Source organism: Natator depressus, chromosome 13 (genome assembly GCF_965152275.1).
Source record: "Natator depressus isolate rNatDep1 chromosome 13, rNatDep2.hap1, whole genome shotgun sequence".
Classification (NCBI taxonomy): Eukaryota; Metazoa; Chordata; order Testudines; family Cheloniidae; genus Natator; species Natator depressus.
In genome coordinates, this window is record NC_134246.1 from 3,563,723 (window position 1) to 3,585,195 (window position 21,473).

The window sequence follows — 21,473 nt, forward strand, 5'->3', positions numbered from 1 at the left end:
GGAAAATCGGCAACAACAGGCAGCTGAGCCTTTAAATTACACTGATGCATCCTCACGGATATGTAGCAATACTGGATTCTTTCCAAGTGAATTTCCCGAGATTGGCGCAAGGTTTAGTTTATCCTGGGTTTTCATTCTTTACCCAATGACTGTTAAAAAGAACAGAAATGAATATGAAATCCAACTTAAAATCCACATTAAAAAGAGAGAGGGAGGATGCGGTGCTTGGTCCCAGACCCAGTCCCATTGCATCAACATGGAGTGCCCTGGCTATAAATGGGGGTTTATTTCCTGGCAAATTCTCCTTTTCTCCCCAGATATCTAGGCATGGGGACCAAAGGGAGCGGGGGGACAATCACTCTGGCTCAGAGACACATTTCAGGACCCATATCTCCAGTTGTTCCTGAGGTAGCACTGCCTGCTAGCAAATGGGGGGGGGGTTGTTCTAGTCATCCCCATCTCAATGTACAGGGTGGGGAGGAGACATCTGATGGAGCAGTCACTGCTGGCCAGCCACGTTATACCTCCTGAAGCTTCCCAATTCAGCCTTCTTCTGAAGCATTAGGAGGCCCCAAGCTGGCGCCCTGCAGCAGACCCCTGGAACTGGTGGAATTGCATTGTATAAAGAACTTTAAAAACCCCAGTGTGCTCAATAAAAGTCTAAGGGCTAGTCTACGCTAGAAGCACTACATCGGCACAGCTGCACCACTGTGGTGTGTCTGGTGAAGATGCTCTGTGCTGACAGGAGAGAGCTCTCCCGTGGTCATAATAAATCTGCCTCCAGGTGAGGCGGTAGTTCTGTCAGTAGGAGAAGCTCTCCCACTGATATAGTCCTGTCCACACCAGCACTTAGGTCAGAGTAACTAATGTCGTTCGGGGGGTGGCTTATTCACACCCCATGAGCAATGTAAATTATACCTAAGTAATCGGTAGTGTCGACCTGGCCTTAATAAAGACAGTAATCCCGGCTCCAAGGCAGGAATCTCTACAGGGAGTGGAGACTATAGGGGGCCTCCCAGCTCTTCCAGTCCCAGCCTCTCCTAACTAGGAAAAGGTGTAGAAGAATTTGCTGGCTGGTTGCCATTGAGTGTGGATTGAGATCTGAGTTGAATTCCACTGCAAAGTGGCTATAATATACTCATGCTGGGGAATCCCTCCAAGTCATGACGGAGACCTGTGCTAGGTGTATTAGGCAGTTCTAGTGTGGAGGCTTGAACCAAAGAACTGTAGAACACGTAAACGCTCCTCAGAGGGCACTGCACTTACCCAGCTGCCTCCATCTCCACCCTCATCTGTTTTCTCCTCTCCTCGTCGATGGGGTAGAAGCAGAATATGGCCATGGCAATGAGCAGCAGGGTTATTGGCACAGGGGCCATGAGTATCCGCAGCGTGAGGATGACAGAGGGGTTGTGTGTGCAGTCACTGGCTCTGTAACCTGCAAAACTGAAGAGAAGCACAATGAAAAAAGCACCAGCTTTCTGCCATGGAAACACTGGCCTTTGTTTCCCCTAGAAACCAGAGCCCCTGGGCAGAGTGCTGGCAATGGAAAAGCTTACACACACCACAGTCCCAGCAAGTCATGGCAGAGAATTGGAAAGGAGCAAACAGCGACTTCACTCACAGGTTTGCTGAGCAGGAAGTGCTGTAGGGAATGGCACGGTAGAGCTGGCCATGGGACACTCCCAGCTAGTCTGGTTCCAGCCACCTCCAGCAGGAGGGGCTGTGGGGAATGGTATAGAACACTGACCATTGGGAGCTCCCAGCTGTTCCTGTTCCAGCCTCTCCCACAGGGTAACCATGAACCCAGTGATAAACAGAAAGTAGAGTTTGAGGCCTACTGTAGGCTCATTGTTGATATCCCCAAGGAGAGTCCTCCTGCAAACTTGTTGAAGAAAACATAGAACGAGTAGAAAAAAGCTTCCAGGTTTAGACAGTTCGGATTCTTCAGCCTGAAATCATCCACTGCGTCCGGTAGCATGGACCTGGGGATGAACAGCCTGGTAAAGGTGCTAGTCAAACCCAACACTACTGCCTGCCCTGGTTCTCTCCCGTTAGGCATTGCTGGGCTTCTGACACTGCAGCCCTCCAGCACTGGCCAAAGCTTTGGACTGTGGTTTGGGGAAAAAACACAGTAGGACCCAGGTTTTCAAGACTGCATGTGCACTTATGTGCCTAAGCTGACCAATTGCTCCACTTGCATGTGCAAATTAGGTGTGCAAATGTATGCACATATTAGCACGAGTCTGGACATTGGGCCTTCGATGCTATTTTGCAGGAGGCAGTACAAGACAGAAGTTAAGTGTTTTGCATAATGAAAGCAGGGCCACATGCTTGCAGCTAACTCGGAGTTTACATTGTTCGCAGACTGATGCAATGCCCATGCTGTACAATCGCTCAGTGACACACAAACCTCCCTGTCTAATGCCACTCACAGCCATGACAAAGGTGCCCATCCCCCTTTGCTCTCTTATTTGGTCACGCAGATGAATGCACCCACATCTAGGCCTTTATCAACCGTGCTTCCCAACAAACTCTCCTCCCCCCCCATTCAGTTTGTTCCTCCTAGTGACCTAGCCTTTTAACAGTCCAGGAATGAGCAGCCCCAGCCGTGGCTTGGAGAACCGCTCCACTCACCAGGGTAACAAGTAGAGGACAGCCAGGCTGCATCCCGCTAATACCACCATGAAGACAAAGACCAGGAAGTTGTGGCTCACTAGGGTGATAACGATGAGGGCAGGGATAATTAACTACAGCAGAGAGAGAGAGAGAGGGGCTTATGCTCCTTTTCTTCTGCATGCTTGTGGCCCTCACTCCCCAGGACCCCAAGACCATGCTCCCCGCTCTCTCCACGCAAACCCCTCCTCTGCTCACAAATACCTACCATGGACTAAACCTCACTTCTCCCATCAGAGCTTCCTGCATCATAGAGACATGCAAGTTCAGTAGCAACTCTGCATCATTGCTTGGACATTAGACTATTTCTGATATTTCAGTGCCCCCTCTGTGGTCTAATTCTCAATGGAAGCTCCTTGAGGCAGAGACTGCATCTCTCCTTCCTGTGTTCTGTGCAGCCCTGAGAGCATGGACGGAGCTCGACAGATGATAACATAATGCTGCATTAATTACTAGAAATCCTGAGTGCCATAGGAACCCCCACAGGAGCAGAACTCAAATACGATTCCAGTGTAGAAGGGAGTGTGGTGCAGTGGTTGAACTGGGAGTCTGGATTCCTGGGTTCTTGTTCTGCCATTCTTACTATGTGACCTTGGGCGAGTCACCTAGATCCAGATTTACAAAAGGATTTAGGTGACTAAAGATGCAGATAGGCACCCCAGTGGGATTTTACAAAAGCACCTAAGCAGGTTGGGCACCTGACTCCCATGGCTGTCAGTGGGAGTTAGGCACCTGACAGCCATGACTGTCAATGGGGGTTAGGCACATAACCTGCCTACGTGCTTTTATAAAATCTCATTAGGTGCCTATCTGCATCTTCAGGTACCTGAATCCCTTTGTAAACGTGGCCCCTAGTGGTGAGCACCCACAATGGGAGCCAGGTTTTGAGCAGGGCTCAGCACAGTGTATACAGCCCTAAGGGACTGTCCATGGTGCTGAGCACCCCAGCTCCCATTGACGCTGACCGCAGGCGTGATCACAGACCCTTGGGATGTCATCAGTAAACCCTGACATCACTGGGAAAACTCCCTGGACAGCCCCGCGTCCATTCCTTAACCTCCCTGTGCCTTATCTGTCCCCATTGCATGGGCTATCAGGAGGCCAAGTTAATTAACCTGAGGGGTGGAAGGCTCTAGGGCAGTGGTGGGCAACCTGCGGCCAGTGGGCTGCACGTGGCCCAAGGAGGTAATCCGCTGGCGGGCCATGAGACAGTTTGTTTACATTGACCGCCTGCAGGCATGGCCGCCCGCAGCTCCCTGTGGCCGTGGTTCACCATTCCTGGCCTATGGGAGCTGTGGGCGGCCGTACCTGCAGATGGTCGGTGTAAACAAACTGTCTCGCGGCCCACCAGCGGATTGGCCCGCGGGCCGCAGGTTGCCCACCACTGCTCTAGGGGAATGCAAAGCATTAATCAATGCTTCTTATTCTCCCTGGGTATTAAGGACACCCAACAAACAGTCGTGTGAGACTCCAGGGCAGTATGGGGGAGGGGAAAGGAATTGGCTGCATATGCTGCAGTCTCTATACTGGTCACTGCCCAGGCCGTGGCCGATCGGCATGACACAAAGCAGCCAGTTGGCACCATGCTGAGCGTGCGTGGCAGAGATCGCAGCAGAGCACACTGCGCATCTACATCCTGCACGTTCTCTGCCCTCCCTGCCCCGAGCTGCGCCTGTCTGATTAGCACAGGGGGCGTTTCAGCCCAGTGACACATCTTCAGCCAGCCCTCGGGGGGCGGTGGTGGTGCCAGCTGTTAGGGTATAGCTATTCAGGCCTGTCTGTAAAGGCCTGTACTCTAAGAATTTAGGTGTATTCTTATCACTTGGCTAGTTATAGAGGTATAAAAGAAAGAATCAAAATCACTGTCTGCCGGTGTAAGGCCCTTCTCTCACTGCGACAGTCTGGGGCCCTGTTCTTAGGCTAAGGCCTTTGGCTAAGCAGCAGAGGCAGCCATAAGCTGGGAAGCGACCGGTCACCTCCTCACATCCCAAACTAGTCACATTGAATGAAGGTGCTATTGGGCTGTTAGGAATACAATCCTGTCCTGATGATGCCTATCGCCTCCAGAGAAAGGGAAGTGCCAAGAAGATGTAAAAGGAAACTTAGTTTGATAGCATCCTGTCTGGCAAGAACTCACTTATCAATAGCAGGGATGTGAAATCCTCATTTCTGTGTTGTTCTATCACTGTAGTCCCCATTTCCCCATTGTTTGTCTGTATAATCTCTGTCTGGTTCTGTGATTGTTTCTGTCTGCTGTATAATTAATTTTACTGGGTGTAAACTAATTAAGGTGGTGGGATATAATTGGTTAAATAATCATGTTACAATATGTTAGGATTGGTTAGTTAAATTTCAGTAAAATGACTGGTTACAGTATAGCTAAGCAGAACTCAAGTTTTACTATAGTCTGCAGTCAATCCGGAAGTGAGTGGGTAAGGGAGGAAATGGGAAGAGGGAATGGAGGTGGGGAAACTGGAATCATGTTTTGCTAAGGGCAGGAATGGGAACAGGGCCACAGGTAAGGCTCTGTGGTGTCAGACCTGGGAAGGGGGACACTAAGGAAGGAAACTGGAATTATGCTTGTTGGAAGTTCACCCCAATAAACACTGTTTGCACCTTTGGACTTCGGGTATTGTTGCTCTCTGTTCATACGAGAAGGACCAGGGAAGTAAGTGGCTGAAGGAATAAGCCCCCTAACACCAGCTGTCAGCGAGCCCTCTGTGGTCTGGAAGTGGCTGCACTGGTGTGTTTGCTGGGAAGTGTCGTGTAAGGGTGCGGGGTCAGTTTCCGTTCGTGTCTGCACCGCCTTCCCCACGGGCACGTGTTCCACAGCGGGGGGGGGGGGTGCTACAGAGGAGGGGCTCACAGAGGCGCCAAAGCCAGCTCTGTTCAGGGACACTCTCTAGGGAATGGGGCAGGAAACTGCCTAGGGATGTGCTCATCGCTGCTCCGGTGGGGGCCACATGCAGCAGGAGTCACCGCAAGGACTGGTACAGGTATAGCACCGGTGGGGCGGGGCTTTCGGTAACTCCAGTCCCAGCCTCTCCCAGCAGCAGGAGTTGTAGGGAGCAGGGTAGGAGGGCTGACCGGGGGCGGGGGTTCCCAGTCCCAGCCTCTTCCAGAAGGAGGCGGTGCAGGGTGCAGGGCAGAAGTGCTGTAGGAATTTCAGTTTAAATATCTATTTAAAGCCAGAGGAGAACGGACACTCACTGGTAGGCCCACGAACACAGCTGGTTTTTTCCCAAAATGCACCAGAAACCACTGCCAGAAGGGAATGGAGAGGAAAGCCATGACCTGGGGGAGACAGAGCCACAGGGAGAGACTCAGCAAGGCCTTCCAGGACCCTCGGAGCATTCCCCCGGAGACATCCATGTTATGGCATGGGGGACATGGGCAGCAAAGATACTGAAATCCATCAGACCAGCCTTGGGCACCATTATCCCCTCTCCCTGTGCTGCCCACACTGTGTCAACTTCTGTCATGCTAGGTGAAAGAGCAGGGAGGGGCCCTGGATAGGTGGGGGGTTGACCCCTCCTGTGAGTACATTCTGGGGGCACCATTGGCTTTGGAGAGGGGGGCTGTGAGGGGAGACCGGTTCCACTGTGTAGACGTACCAGCATGATGAGCACCAAGTGCTGGAACCTCCCAGCCAGCCCAGCAGCGTGTGTGCAGAAAAAGGCAAAGATCCCCTGAGCGATCTGGGAAGGGAACATACAGACGCTCAGCGCTTAGCTCCTGGGCCCGCTGTCCAGCCCCGAAGGAGCCTGCAGTGCAGCAAGCTAGGAGGTCAGATGGATCTTTGCTGCTCCTCACCATCTGGCTGGAGATGCCTATTCCATCCGCCCCCCAATCTCTCACACACACGCTCCTGACTCCGCATCCATTTTTCCAGGGACCACAGAACCCACCTGTCTAATGCGGCACTCAGCCAGTGAGTCACTAGCTGGCTTCCCACGCCCGCACTTTGTATCACCAGGCCTCCATCTCCCACCTGCCTCTCGGGGGCTGTTTCATTTTATTTCAATTTTAAAGCCATAAAAGCGCCTGTGAGTTCAGTGCTGGTGAAAAGAGTCTGATCAGCCACCCTGGAAACACAAATTCTCTCTTTGCTCATGGAGCAGGCACATCATGGGCATCAATGGGGCAAACGCCCCCATACCACCTGCCAATGTGCCCTGGGTAGACCCCCCCTCACAATAAGGGGGCGTTCATTCTCTTTGCCCATTCACTCCTTGGTCTCTCTGCCGAGGCTGCCGGTTAGAGGTAGGTGAGGTGGTTTCTGGGAAACCGACACTCATCCCTGGGGAATCTGACTGAGAACACGGGACTCATGATGATCAAGAGGCCACCTAACACTGTACAGCAGGAACAACTTCCAATCACTGCAGACCTGAGATGGATTTGAACCTGCACCCTAGAGTTAAAGGCTCTGCACAGGATCTCTCCTGGCCTACTGACCCCCTCGGTGGTCTTATCACAACAGTCCCACAGCAGGGGCTGCTGCACTCAGCTGGCACAATCTCACTTTTATTAGCATGGCATGACGGGGGATTGTATTGGTGGGCATGGATGGGAAAGGTAGAACCAGGGGCTCGGTCTGGTGGGCTCCTAAACATGGGCTGGGCACAGCCTGGTGGAGAAAGCCCCTGGAGTCTGTGCAGGTCCCTCCTTGCCTCTTCTCCCACACAGCTTGTGTGTTTCAAGCCGCCGCTCCCCGCCATCCCTCTACACCTCGGGGACCTGCTTCTCCTCATTGTTCAGATACTTTTGCCCCAGGACTTTCTGGAAGAGCCCAGCCACTGCCCACGCTGCAGTCACCCCTCTCTCCATGCCAGCCGTGGGTGTGATGGTACCTGGAAGGCCAGGGACATGAAGAGGAAGCCACAGATCAGCTGGACATAGGGCTGGTGTCCCAGGATTATTCGCAGGCTGTGAAAGAAGGGCAGCTGGGTCTTTCCCAAGGGACTGAGGGGCCCTGCAGGGATGAGAACGGAAGTGCAGCAGAGTCACCCCCAGCCCTACGCCCCAGGGACGATGGTGATTACTGTACGCGTTGAAGCCGAGAGCCGCGAACACTACCCCAGGCCGCCTCGCGCCTAGCGACTGATGAGGCCTTCGCCATGCTTGGCCCAGCCTCCCAGCCTGACTGGGGCTCTGACCGGCCTTGCCCTACCGAGGCTCCATTTTTCTTTCTGCCCTCCCAGCCGAGGGGAGCAGCCTCCTCAGAGCTGACGTGAACTGGATGGTGCAGGAGGCTGGAAAGCAACAAGCCACCAACTCCCACGTCACAGGCTGGCGAAAGTCTTGAGACTGAAGCATGCACCATGTCCCTCGACGCGCCTCCTTCGCACCCACAGGCCAGGCACCGTGTCTCCCGACAGCCCGCCCAGCCAGCAGATTCCCAGCTCCCTCCCCCGCTGGACTTGCACCCATCCCCCAGAGCCACGGCCACAGGGCACCCTCCAAACCATCGCAAGAGGATCCAGAGAAGTGACCTAACCGGGCTGCTCCTTCACTCCGAGGACGAGAATCAGGCAGGCCATGCAGTAGAGCGAGCCCAGGACCACGGAGGCGATCACGTATGCCCTGCGCTGGAAGACAAGAGCCGATGCAGCTGTCACAACCTAGGCACTAGTTGCAGGGAGCGCATACAGCGCTCTCCCACCCAGAGCTCTGCAGAGGGGCAGGGAGCAGACCGCCAGGTGCTTACCGTGTTCTCCAAGGTGTCAGTGAGCCCCGGGGGGGTGCTGTTGTACAGAGTCCCATTGGGCATGCTGCAGCTTTTCATCATGCTGGCGTGGTACCTGCCGACTATCTGCCCCTGGATACCCGAGCCGACCAGCGTGCTGAACACCTCCACCCCCATTCCTGCCAAGAGCCAGGACAAATGGGAGAGGGGTCAGACAGTCTTGTGGCCTGAGCCTCAGAGCAGATCCCCTAGGGAAAGGGCGGCCAGCATGTGCCTTGCAAAGTAACGTATTGGCTTTGTGTGCCTGAAAGGGTGAGACTCCCCTCTGGTGGCCGCTCACAAAGCGGATAAGAGATCTACTATTTCTGCCTGCTCTAAAATTTCCCCCTTCACTCCAGTGGTAGAGGCCTAAATTTTTGGAACTGAGGGGCCAGAGTCTAGTCCTGGTTCCCCATGGGAGTTGTTTGTCTAATAAATGCTTCTACACAGAGAGTCTTTACAGCAACCAGCCCAAGGTCTGTGTGAGTTCAGTATAACCATACTCCGTGCCGTGTGATATCGCCTGCACTGTGGATGGGCTGATTTAACAAAAGAAGAACTTCTAGGGATGCCACGTGCCCTGAGATTGAGATCCAAGCCGTCAGAGTGTCCCTGGTTAACGCTGCAGCCCAGTTATTGTTTAGCTGCAATAATATGTGGATCCCAAGTATGGGAGTTTTTTTGATATTTTATAATGTATCAGGGCAAATTCACGTCCGGTATGACCCTATTACAAACCCAGATTCAGAGAGAACACCCCCTCTGGCATGGAGTGAGGCACTGGAGAGAACTCACACAGGCCTGAGACCGTGAAGGAAACCCTGCATCCAGACAGAGACACTTACTGTAGGCGGTGGCCGAGTCCCGGTCTCGCGGATTCCCTCCCAGGAACATGGTCAGGGAGGAATACGGCACATGATAGCACTGGGGAGAAAAACAGCTCAGATACCAAACAACTCAGCCGCTTCTCCTCTGATATTGGGATCCCTTGTCTCTCACATCCCACCCTCTGGGGGCAGACACCGCCCTCCCCTCCTGGGAACACCTCTGGTGAGGTGAGCCCCTTGGAGGAGCTGCCACCACAGAGAGCAGCCATGAAAACGAAAACTACTGCCCTGTTTCATGACGTCACTATATAACCAACCAGATACTGTGCCCTACAGCGCCCCCTGCTGGGAAAGTCTGGAGCCAGAGCAGCTGTGCGCTCCCCTACAGATTGTGTTCCTCTTCTAGAGGGGCCACTCAGGCACCCCCAGCATACCAGAGATTCTGGTGCTTGCAGGCAGCGGCAGGCCCCTGGCGTTCCTGGGTGACCCAGCCCCTGCTCGTGTGACCTGGCAACCACCCCACAGAACGTGAACGTGTCACCCCACCCCCACTGGAATGACCTCGCGCACACACGGCGTGCTTCAGAATGGCATCCCTCATCCGTGACATGGGAAACAAACACATCCGGCCTTGTTTCAGTTCCAGGTAGGGGACGTTTGCATTTAGAAGCAGGAAGGTCCAGCTTAGAACGGGACCCACGGCCTGCCTAGCCTGTTCTCGGCAGCAAGGTGAAGACAGCTCCTAAAACACTTAGCCACAGATGTTGCAGTCCTTACACTCATGCTCGTCTGGAAGAAGCAGTACATGGCCAGGTACCAAAGGAACTTGAGGGAGACCGGCATGGCGTCGGAGGGGGTGGACCAGACCATGCAGTAGAAGACCACCCCGAATGGCGTGGAGCAGACAATCCTGCAGGGGCAAGCGGAGATGATTCGACACAAGCACCGAAGCAAAGTGAGAGTCAGGTTTATTACTGCCTCATGCACTGGCCTCCTTTCCTGCTCGCCATGCCACAGCTCATCCCCTGCAGGATTAGGGTCGCCAGGCGTCTGTTTTTCAACCAGAACGCCCAGTAGAAAAGGGACCCTGGCCGCTCTGGTCGGCACCACCGACCGGGCAGTTAAAAGTCCAGTTGGTGGCGCAGCGGGGCTAAGGCAGGCTCCCTGCCTGCCCTGGCTCTGCATGGCTCCCAGAAGCAGCCACCTTGTGGCCCCATGGCGCATGGGCGGCCAGGGAGGCTCCACACACTGCCCCTGCCCCTAGTGCCAGCTCCGCAGCTCCTATTGGTCATGGTTCTCAGCCAATGGGAGTTGCAGGGGTGGCACCTCCAGACACTAGGGCAGTGCATCAAGCCTCCCTGGCTGCCCATGCACCTAGGGGCCATCCGGGGTCCTCACCCCAACACCCTGCCCCAGCCTGGAGCCTGCACCCCCAGCTGGAGCCCTCCCCGCACCACAACCCCCTGTCCCAGCCCGGTGAAAGTGAGTGAGGGTGGGGGAGAGCAAGCAACAGATGAAGGGGGGATGGAGCGAGTGGGGACAGGGCAGGGGTATTCGGTTTTGTGCAATTAGAAAGTTGGCACCCCTCTCCAGGATCAGGGTGAGCAGGGGAGGGTAGTTTTGCTCAATGCAAGGAAAAAAACAGATGGGCAGCAGCAGAACTGTGCTGGTCCCAGATCCACTTATCTCAGCCCCTGCTCGAATATTCAAGGCCCTGATCCAGCAGTGGGATCCAGGGGGACAGGGTCCAGCCACATGGACCCAACTGCAGGCTTGGGGGTTAAATATTAGAGCAGCGATCTGCTACATGTGTATTGTGCTGCTCACTTCATGGGAGAGCTTCTCCCCTACCCACAGCTTAGCGGATTGTCCGGAGGGCTCCATGTAACACAGGTGAGAGCCACTGGGTATCAACCCTCCAGTCACTTTGAATATTTAGTGAATCTTGCAGGAACTGCAATTGTTACAAGGTGACTGATTCTTGTTAGTGCTCCCCCTTTTCAAACTGCCCATTGTAAGCGCACAGCCAGAGGCTTTTGGTCCCAGTCCCCAAAGAGGCTGCGCCTGACCTCCAAAGCCAAATCAACGCCCGCTCAGCCTCAGCCCCCAATGCTCACCAGGGGATCAGCTTGCCAAGCTTCCTTCTGGGGCTCTTGCTGACCAGGAAGCCGACAGTGGGGTCTGTAACTGCATCCCAGGCTCGCCCAAGGAAAAGGATCAGAGAGGAATGGAACGGTTCCAACTGAGAGAGACAAACAGTTGGATCAGGCCACAGCATGAAAGCGAACAAGATCCCAGCCCAAGGCGGAAAGAGTCAGAATGACTCGGCCCTGGAGCAGCCAGCTCTGGGCAGAATTCCAGGCTATCATTCTGGGAACTGGAATGACATGGAAACCTCCCCCCCACACACACACCTCCTCCTCCTGCAGCTCTTTGGATCTAAGGCTCCTGATGAAATTGTAGCACTTGACGCTGTGGGGCACCATCAAGGTCTTTCCAAGAACACCATCCGGCACTATCAAGGTCGTCTCAAGAATAAGCTGCAAGACCCACTTTCACCTAGACTGCCCCACACATACACACTCCTGTACAGAGCCTCTCTGCTTCCGAGCCCCACCATCCAGCGAGAAAGCGGCTGCTCACTTGCACAACGTCCAGTAGGAAGATCTGGAGGAAGAACCCGAGGGCATTTCCTGTCATCTGGTATGGAGCACCCCCTATGGCGTAACAGAGCTTCCTGTAGAAAGGCAGTGGTGCCGGCTGCGTCTGGAACCAAGACACAAATGAGCCCCGCTCACTGCAAACTGACACATGCGCCCAAGATGTTAGCGACGCTTCTCTCTGCCTTTGCTCTTCCCATCCCTGGATATCCTCCCAACCCTGCCCAGAGCCGGCCCACAACATTTTGACACCTGAGGTGGGGAGCTCAAATGATGCCCCCATGCCCCCTCGCTTGGGCCAAAACTTTGAAAGGTCTCAATTCTGCCTTCTTCCTGTTCTACTCCTCTCATGGTACTGCTCTGCTGCCTACCCCAATAAAGGAGAACTAACCACTTCAAATGCCTTGTTCAAAAATTTTAAGGAACACTTCACTTTCAAACGCCTGAACAGCAAATGTAACGTTTCTTGTCTGCGTAGTAAACACTGGCATTTGTATCTGTTTGAATAATCAAAGTGGTGCTTTCCGTGGCTTCTTGCTTGCAAAGATTTGAACTGCTTCCTGAAGGTCCACAGTCTGGGCTAGCTCATGCTCTGTTGAGATGGTTGCAAGGCCGACCAGCCTCTCCTGGGTCATTGTGGAGCGTAGATGTGTTTTTATTAACTTCAGCTTGGAGAAGCTGCGTTCTCCACTGGCAACTGTTACAGGAAGTGTTAGAAGTATGCACAGAGCAACAAAAGCATTTGGAAAGAGGGTGGCCATCTTATTTGTGCACATATATTCCAGAACAGCCTTTGGAGTTGATCCTGCTGAAATGTAACTTGAAAGGGCTTTCAGTTCATCACCTAAATCAATCGCATCAATATTGCGCATGTCATCATGTGTCAACACTGTCTCTAGTGCCCTGCATTGCTGGTGTAGGCCTTCTTCAGGTATTGTGAGGAGTTTTGGAATATCATACAACATCCCAAATATACTGCTGTGTTCCTTGAGCTGCATGAAATGTTCTTCAACTGACTGGATTGCACAATCTAGCACCTGGTTAAAGAATTCAACTTTGAATTGTTGTTTGGGGTCTCTTATGGGATTATCCCATGCCTCGTAATCAAAATTTCTTCTTCTTCGATGACACTTGTATTCTTGAATGGGTGGAAAATCGCTTCAGTGTGAAGTTCCTCTGCCGACTTCTGTGCACGCTTCAGAACGTTTTGAAATCCCCCATCTGACTGGTAAGACCGGAGGTCTGACTTCGCTTGGTCCAGTTGTTCCATTGCTCCAGATATATCAAGGTCAACACCTTGGAGTCTCTTGCTTACAACATTTATTTCAAACCGTATGTCAGGCCACAACACTAAGCCACACAGAAATTTGAAGTTTCTGGTGATTCCATTTCCCTCTGCCACTGTTCTCCCATGAACAGTTCCTGTCACAGCATTATTCTCCATAATGGCAACTGTGGCATCATCTATCTTCCCAATTTGGTGTTTGATAGGCTTTATCGCCTCCACTTGACTTTCCCATCATGTGGCACTCAGTGGTCTCAGTGTCAGAGAGGATGTTCCCAGATGTTGCTTCAAAATTTGCCATCGATGAGTTGATGCAGAGAAAAATCCAGAGATGCTTTGAATTAGATTAAAAAATTCAGCAGCTTCACTGGAAGCTGACGCTGCATCACTGACCACCAAGTTCAATGAATGAGAACTGGATGGGACAAAAAAAACTCAAGGGTTTAACTCTGGCACTCCTCTGTTCTGTCCTCTCATGTTGGCACCATTATCGTAGCCCTGACCTCTCATGTCAGCCATTGCAATTCCCGTCTCTTCCAGCTTTTTAAGAAGCACATTTGTCATACCAGCTCCTGTAGTATCATCAATGTCAATAAATTCTAGAAAATGCTCTCGGACAGTCACCATTGCCGGGACATTTTCACTAGGTTCTGTTGTTACAAAATGCAGCATTAAAGTCATTTCTTCCATATGGCTGACGTCAGGTGTGCAGTCCAGAATAACAGAGTAAGATCTTGCTGACTTCAGATCTCCACAATCTTCTGTTTGACTTTTGTTGCCAGGAACTGTATGATCTCATTTTGAATTGTTTTTCCATGGTAGTGGTGTGTGTACATTTCTTGGGTGGTGACTCTTCTTAGATGATCCTGGAGAACAGCATCAAACTCAGCCATCAGCTCCACAATTTTAAGGAAGTTTCCATTGTTTGGCACGTACAGCTGATCTGAAGTGCCAAGCAGGGCTAAGTTTTGGGAGCAAGCATTCTCACAATGCAGTGAGCCTTTTCAGAACATTTTGCCAGTAAACAGAAGCTGATGCAATCTTCTCTTGATGCTGATCGTCTATGGTGGCCTTTAAACCTTAGTCTCATCTCAAGCTCTTTCCACCTGTGGAATGCTCTCTGGTGACTTGCTGCCTTCTCGCCAGATTTTTCCAGTCCTTTGTTCCTGTAGAACCCAATGTGGCTGGGACATTAGACTGGAAGAGTTTGCAATAAAAACAGTATGCAGCATTCTGGGTTTCTGAGTACATAAGCCATGGCCTCTCCACTTTGTCACCATTGAGGATTTCACCCCAGTAATGTGTTGGATGGAAGCTTCTGTTTTCATGGTCTTTGGAGAACATGAAGTTTTTCACTTGCTGTGGCCCATGCAGTACAAGGAAGTCCCTCAGGCTACTGCTCAAGTGGATTCACAGTCCTGGATCATCTGGACTTAAGGAACTAAACTCAGCAGCAGCTGTTTCTTGCGCCTCCACCACACTCTTCTCTGATCTACACTTTTCTTCAGGACTGTGCATGGCTACATCCATTGGAGATGGAGATACGGATGCTGCAGTAGCTGCCAGGTCACCTGCCCTCTGACTATATGGAAGATCAGGCATCTCCTCACCACTCCCATCCTCCCTGGGGCCGGAAGGCTCACAGTGAACATTTGTGTCTATGTATCTCAGGAGAGCTCCTTCCTGCTTAGATAGAAAAGCTTCCGTTGCTTGCTTTCTTTTTCTGAGTGCTGCCCCAGACGGGCGTTTTCTTCTTTCACGCATGGCTGCTGTTCTGTGCCAGCTAGAGTGTCTCTCAACACTCAATTGAAGGGGACAAATAAGCAGGCTGGTAGCAGGGCCTGAGCGAGGGGAGACATCAGTGTCTTAAGGGCCTAACTGGCTCCTACTACTCCAGCTGACGGCCTGTTCTCCTCAAGTGGGTTCAGCAAAGCAGCAGGAAACAGAAAGCTCCTGGAGAGGCTGGGGTTAACAGGCCAGGCTCCTGGGGGTGCTCGAGGGGTAAATAAGAGGCTCCTCCTCCTCTCTCTCCCTGCAGCTCCTGCTGCTTTCTGTGATTCCCTCTCCCCTTTTCTCCTGCCTGCCTGTTCTGTCTCTTGTGCCCTCCTCCCTCCAGCCCAGCGCTCCACCCTCTCTGTGCATCTCCAGCAAGCGGAGAGGATACAGATGCACCAGCAGCAGACACCATCTTCTACACTCTGGGTCCTAGTGCCCCCCCCCCCGTCTGGGACCTGAGGCGTCGGCCTCAGTTCACCTCATGGTAAAACCAGCCCTGCCAGAGCCTCAGCTTTACCCCAACCATGATCCCTGCCACTGCAGCTGCCACTTGGGCCGAGGACTCCACAATCTGAAGCAGGCAGAGGAATTGGTGTCTGTGACGTGAGGCTCTCCTCTTTCTTCCTTCCAGGCCTGAGTATGTGACCCCAGCCCACCCGCCACGCTCCAGCCTAGCAGGAAGCAAAGAGCCATGTGTGCACCTTGGGCTTGAATCCGTGGCCTGTGCAGCATCTGGGCACGTTCCTGCCAGAGGGACTTTTCTGTATCAGCATTTTAGTGGGCGAGATGCCCAACTCTGCTAGGAGTCTGAGACACTAATGCAACTTCCATTCCTGCTCTTTCCAGCCAGTATATTTTCAGTCCTTGTCCCCTGTGTACCCAGGTGGGACTATTGTTAGGTGGGCTTCTGCCTTGACTGCATGCTGTTGGAATCAGCTGCTTTGGTACTTTGTGGACATGAATCTAGTTACGGACACTAATGGCTTCGTTCTCCTCTCATGTACCCTGGCGTACGTCTGCAAAAACACCAAATTTCCACTGGCTTAACCACGCTCAGAATCTAGCCCGAAAGTGCCAGTGAATCACTGATCTGTTCAGATAACACTCCGTTTTGCTCTTCTTTTTCCACTGAGGCTTCACGATAACAACACATAAGTGCGAATTTCACATAGCATCACCACTGCTGATCCAGGGACAGAATAAAGTCCAGAGTCCACTGGGTTTTATAGATCGGGGACAAGGTGCAGGGGAACATTTTAGGGGAAGGGAGACAGGCTGATGAGAGAGTCCATCATTCAGCTAGGTGCAGAGGAATTTATGGATGTGTCTGGCTGGCCAATTTTCAGAGCTTGCAGCAAAGATCTAGTGAAGTGGGATTCCCTTTTGTTGATAGACAGTTTCACTTTCCGGCTACCATGGTTGGCTTGCATGCCTTGCAGGGGAATGCTTAGTTGTTTAAATAACAGTTTCCACTGCAGCTCCATTTTTAAAATCTCGGTTTTGTAAAAGCTTCTCTTCCCCTGGTGCTTCCCTCCCCCTCTTTTCAGGGCCCCCAGCAGACTGCAGAGGTGTTGACAGGTCACTCTTCCTCGAGTGGTGCCTTACAACAGGTGCTAACTTCTTATGCTAAACCCCCTGCTCCACCTTGCAGTTTGCTGGGAGCACCTTTCCCAGCCCTGCAGAAGGGCTGCTGGGGGCAGGTCAAAAGCGTGTCTCTCACCAACAGAAGTTGAGCCAATAAAAGATATTAACACCCCCCCACCACGTCTCGGGATATCGGAAGGTCCCCACATCTCAGTGCACCCAGGTCATTTGAGTGCCATCAGCAACCGAACTCAGGCCGAGTCATAAAAACTACCGAAGCCCTAAAAATACCCCCTGGCTGCCTGCCCCAGCTAGATTGCATCGGTCTGAGAGAGGGGCCGACCCGCAGCCCGCTGTTCTTACCTCGCTGTGTCTCGAACTCGCTCCGGGCCGGTCTCCCGCACTCCCCGGGCTCTCTGGGAGCATGTTCACAAACACCCGGCCTCCCTTCCCGGCGCAGGGAGCAAGGATCAACCCTACTGCGAGCCGAGCTCCCAGGCGGGGGAAACCAGGCCCGAGAAGCGCACCGGCCCCCAGGGGTGTAACGCGACCCAGGGGCTGATCGGCCTCACCGCCGCCGAACCGTAGCTGACCAACCAAACCTCGGGGCGGAGCCTAGTGAGGCGCAGGGGGAGACACGTTTGGTTGAGTCCCGAGCTGCCCTGTGCCCGCTTCGTAGGGAGAGAAAGGGGGTTTGCACTGACCCAAGCCAGTCCTGGAGCTGCCCTGAGACGCGGGTGGCTGGGGGTGCTGGAGCTCAGCGGTTCTCAACCTCTGGGGGCTCAGGACTCATTTGTAAAGTCAGGGCCCAGTAAACAGTCTGGGGGCCCTGGGGTGGTCCTGCGCCCGGGGAGGGATTGGGTCCTGCGCCACACAGGGGCAGCTCCTGCGCAGCGGGGGTGGCTGGACGTGGCTCTCCAGGCCAGGTGAGGCACTGCTCAGGTTTGCCCCCCGGCCAGACCAAAGTTGTGGGAGTGGAGTCGTGATCTGGCTCCTGGGGTTGCAGCAGCTCACATTTGGCCTACGCAGACTCTTGGCGTCATGGGGGCTGGGCCAACTCCGAGTGGTGCTGGGACCCCGGGGGCTTCAGCTGGAGCGAGGAGGTGAGCTCAGCCCACCCTGGGGGACAGGAAACCCCCCAAGCCCCTTTGAAGCATTCTGGTGCCCCATGGGTTGAGGTGAGGGATGGTCATCTGCCCTTTCCCGTCCCCTCCAGCTTGGGGTCATTTACAAAATCTTGAGATCCACGACCAACAGTGCAGTGACTGACTCGGTAGTGCATCTTTTCATCACCATTTTACTCAAGTCCTGGATCGCAAGCATTACCCATAGGGTACCCTGCCGAAGCAGGTACAGCCCACTCCGTCTCCCACCAGCGTACCGAAGGAAACACGGATCCTTCTACACGCAATCTGCTTTATTGTACCTAGCAGCAGGGAGGGAAAGACTGAATCCCAAACAAAAATCCACGAGGGGCCAGATTTTTCAAACGTATCATTGTGCACCTGCCTGCAACCCACAACCTTCCTTCCCCCACCCCTGCACGAGCTGGAGAGGCGCAGAACAGCCGTTGGAGGTCTGGCCCTCAGTGCTTGTCCCCCGTGACTCTTGTGGGGTTTCTGGGTGCAGCAGGCTGCCTTTTCCGCACACATGATCAATATGGAGTTTGCGCAGGTGCTATTAAGCCTGCAGCACAGCGATGTCCATCACTGCCTGCCTAATTCCACACTCTTCCCTGCAGCAGAGGAAAGCTTTTCCATTACTCCATTTAGGTCCTGCTAAGGCCTTTCATTGTATCCCCACTCATGCCGTACGCAAGACAGCCCCATGTATCAAGCCTAGGCCAGAGGGAACTAGAGGTAATGCAGACACAGGAGGTTGTGTTTGCAACCCGCTCAGGCTTGACGGGCTGTGCCAGGGTGAGCAATTTTAAGAAATGGCACCAACCACCTTCTGCCATTACACCTTCATACACTGGGCTACTGGGAGCTCTCAGGACTGCGGGCAACTAACGATGCCGGCACTAAGGCCCAGAAGCTGCCCAAACCAGCTCTTGACACACAGAGCGTAAGAACGGCCAGACTGGGTCAGATCAGTGGTCCAGCTAGCCCAGTAGCCTGTCTTCCAACAGGCCAGTGCCAGGTGCTTCAGAGGGAATTAATGAGTGATCCATCCCGTTGTCCAATCCCAGCAGCTGGCAGTCAGAGGCGTAGGGACACCCAGAGCATGGGGCTGTCTCTGTGAACATTCAAGGGTGAGGGTTCAAGGGAGAACTTACTGCAGCAAGAGAAAGGCTGCAGCGATCCCGTTTGCCTGGGTTTTGGTCTCAATTGATTACAGAGACGTTTGGGGACGGGGAGGAAGGAATCTGCACAACTGCTGCTATCTTTGTCATTGTGTATTCACTCAGATCAGACCAGACCCTCCAGCTTCAGAAGAAGCAGAAAGAAATTACCATGAATCCAGCCAGTGTGTTTCGGCACTGGAGAGAAGTAGCCCTTGAACAAGTTTCAAGGCAGCTCCTGGCTCAGGAATGTGCTATTGAAGGAGTTCCAAACAGAGCTAATTAAGCAGCTTCTCTCAGCTTGCAGCGAAGTAGAGGGGCTGGTTACTGCAGAGGAATCCTGCCACTTGAAATGGATTGAGCCCAGGAACTGGAATTTCTTTGCAGCGAACCCAGTGACAGCCTTTGGATAAATTACATCTGCCAGCCCCAAGAAGGCAGATTTCTCCCTGCCCCACCAAAGATAGGCAGAAGCAAATATCTTCACAGAGCTGCAGCAGAATCCTTAACGGAGTTTGTGTGATGAATGTGTTAGTGGTCATGGCTGCGGGTGAGGGGAAAGGGGAATGAAATTGCAGGAGCTGTACGTGTCAGGCTCTGGGCAGCTGGTGTCAAGGATTATAGAAAGCACATTCCACCAGCTCCAAGAATGATTTAATGCTTTTCAGTCCCTGTAAATATATCTTTTACATAAATTATTTACTGCCATAAGCTTTGACATATGCATTATTTACCTGAGTGAGAACAAGAATCACAGCTCAACCCTTAGCATAAACCAGTTAACTTCAGGGTTTTTTTTCCTTCCTCATGTAAACTGAAGGGCTTAAACCAGTGTAAAAATAACAGTTTGAAATCCCTGCTCCTTCACCCAGAGGTGTAAATACAAAGGCCCAGCTCTTCACAATTGTACATGTGCTATTCCAGGTCTAATTTACATGCATAATTATTGCAACTGCACAAGTACATTCAATTGGACAGCTACCAGGGTGTGTGTACGGTTGCTGCAACAACAAGCAAAACAAACAAACACGTCTGTACGTGCACAGTGCTGAAAATCTGATTCTAGTCAGAAGAAGTTGAAAAGCTTTTCAGTCACTCGGATCTCCATTCAGACATACAGAAACCTGTGTCTCGACAGCAGATCTTGAAAAGGGCCCAATCCTGCAGCCTTTACTCATGCAAGAACTCCTATTGACTACCATAGTTTTGCCCAGAATCATCATTTAAGTCCCTCCTTACATGGCTTGAGTTGCTTATAAATGTAACCGTTCTGCCAGGCAGAGCTGGTAGGAAGAAGGGCTGGGTTCAGTATCTAGGGGTTCCTCTTAACAATACAAAACAGAACCAGCTTGAGCCCTCACTCAGTAATCTGCAAAAGTGAACCACCCCCCTGGTGCCTCTAAGAAGCAATACTTAATAAAAAGGAAACTTAATAAAAAGGGAAAAGGACCGGAGCATTCATTGGGAAAACACCACAACCATAACTCTCAAACATCACTAAGAGCAACCACCACCCCAGAGTTCACTGGGCGGTGTCCTTTGCCTCTGTTTCTCACCTTGCGGCCTGAAAGTCCAACAAATGTTCCTTCGACGGGCCACTGCCCTCTCCCTCCACTGCACCGCGCTCACAGTTGCTGTCCTTGGTCAGCGAAGACCCAGAGTTCAGTGGGGGTGAGGCATCAAGCAACACCTCAGCTGGTGCAGCCATCATTACATCCGGGCTGCCACTGCCCCCCTCTGCTACCGCTGCCTCCACCCTGTGACATCACTCTCTGAGGTTCCAGCACTTGCCCCAGCTCTCAGCAATTGCAGCTCGCAGTGATTTCAGCAGGTAGTGGGGAACCGCACAGCTAGTACAGGACAGCAACACTGTCCGGCACCAGGTCTCAGGCTCAGCACCCGGGTGTCACTGGTTGGTTCAGTGATCACTACAGCTGAAAACAGGGACACTCAATGGAATCCAGTCAGCTCTGTCTTTACACAGTGGATAGGAGAGGATCAAATGGTACCTAGGCACAGCTCACACCACCATGCAGGAACACTTGGTCCCACCCTCTCCCCCTTTCATTGGGATTTGGCATGCCTGCCCCTTGCTTAGTGAGGATCAGTTTGGGGTGAGCCCCTCAATCGGGCAAGCTAAGTACAATTCTGCTGCCCTTTGCTCATATAATAAGGATAACATTTCATTACCTTTGCACTCAATACTGAAGTGATTTGTAACCGACTACCAGCCAAAATTGATCACTTTGGCAAAGCAGCTCCATCATGCTCTGCATCTAGGTAGAGGAGGAGTGTTCACGCAAATATGGTCTGTTCCTGAAACCTTCTTCCACCAGCGCATCACTAGACATTAGGGGAGAGCTCATTCAGACCCTGCTTACATAAATGTCAGCCCAGACGGAAGAAGGGAAACCCAGAGTTCTGAACTCTGGTCTTTGCTAGAAAATAAAGGATACATTACTTTGTTTTAAAATTACTTTGTAGTTTAAGATGTTTAAGATTTGGGAGCTTGATTTTTAGGCATTTCACATTCACCACTAGAAACAAAGCATATACATTTAGGGACAGGAGGAGGGGAGCACTGTATTCCTTCAAATGTGCAACAGGCCTGTGAACATACATGCAGCTGCAGACGTCTATAAACATGCCTGCACTT

General features: G+C 52.4%; 1 protein-coding gene across 2 annotated transcripts; it reads right to left on the minus strand.

The window, feature by feature from the left end:
• Positions 1–17,117, minus strand: LOC141997234 (sodium-dependent lysophosphatidylcholine symporter 1-like). 2 transcript variants are annotated; one of them, XM_074969495.1, is made up of 14 exons: positions 16,897–17,117; positions 11,872–11,994; positions 11,346–11,470; positions 10,006–10,138; positions 9,247–9,325; positions 8,384–8,541; positions 8,174–8,264; positions 7,527–7,648; positions 6,288–6,371; positions 5,884–5,967; positions 2,635–2,747; positions 1,839–1,982; positions 1,267–1,443; positions 1–149 (listed from the first exon to the last, which is right to left on the minus strand). In XM_074969495.1, the coding sequence occupies exons 1-14, from the start codon at positions 16,957–16,959 to the stop codon at positions 119–121; spliced, it is 1,527 nt and encodes a 508-aa protein (XP_074825596.1). In that variant the 5' UTR covers positions 16,960–17,117; the 3' UTR covers positions 1–118. The 2 variants fall into 2 exon arrangements, with proteins under 2 accessions (XP_074825596.1, XP_074825594.1); XM_074969493.1 differs by lacking the exon at positions 16,897–17,117 and having other exon boundaries at positions 11,872–12,793.
• Positions 17,118–21,473: the final 4,356 nt, after the last annotated feature.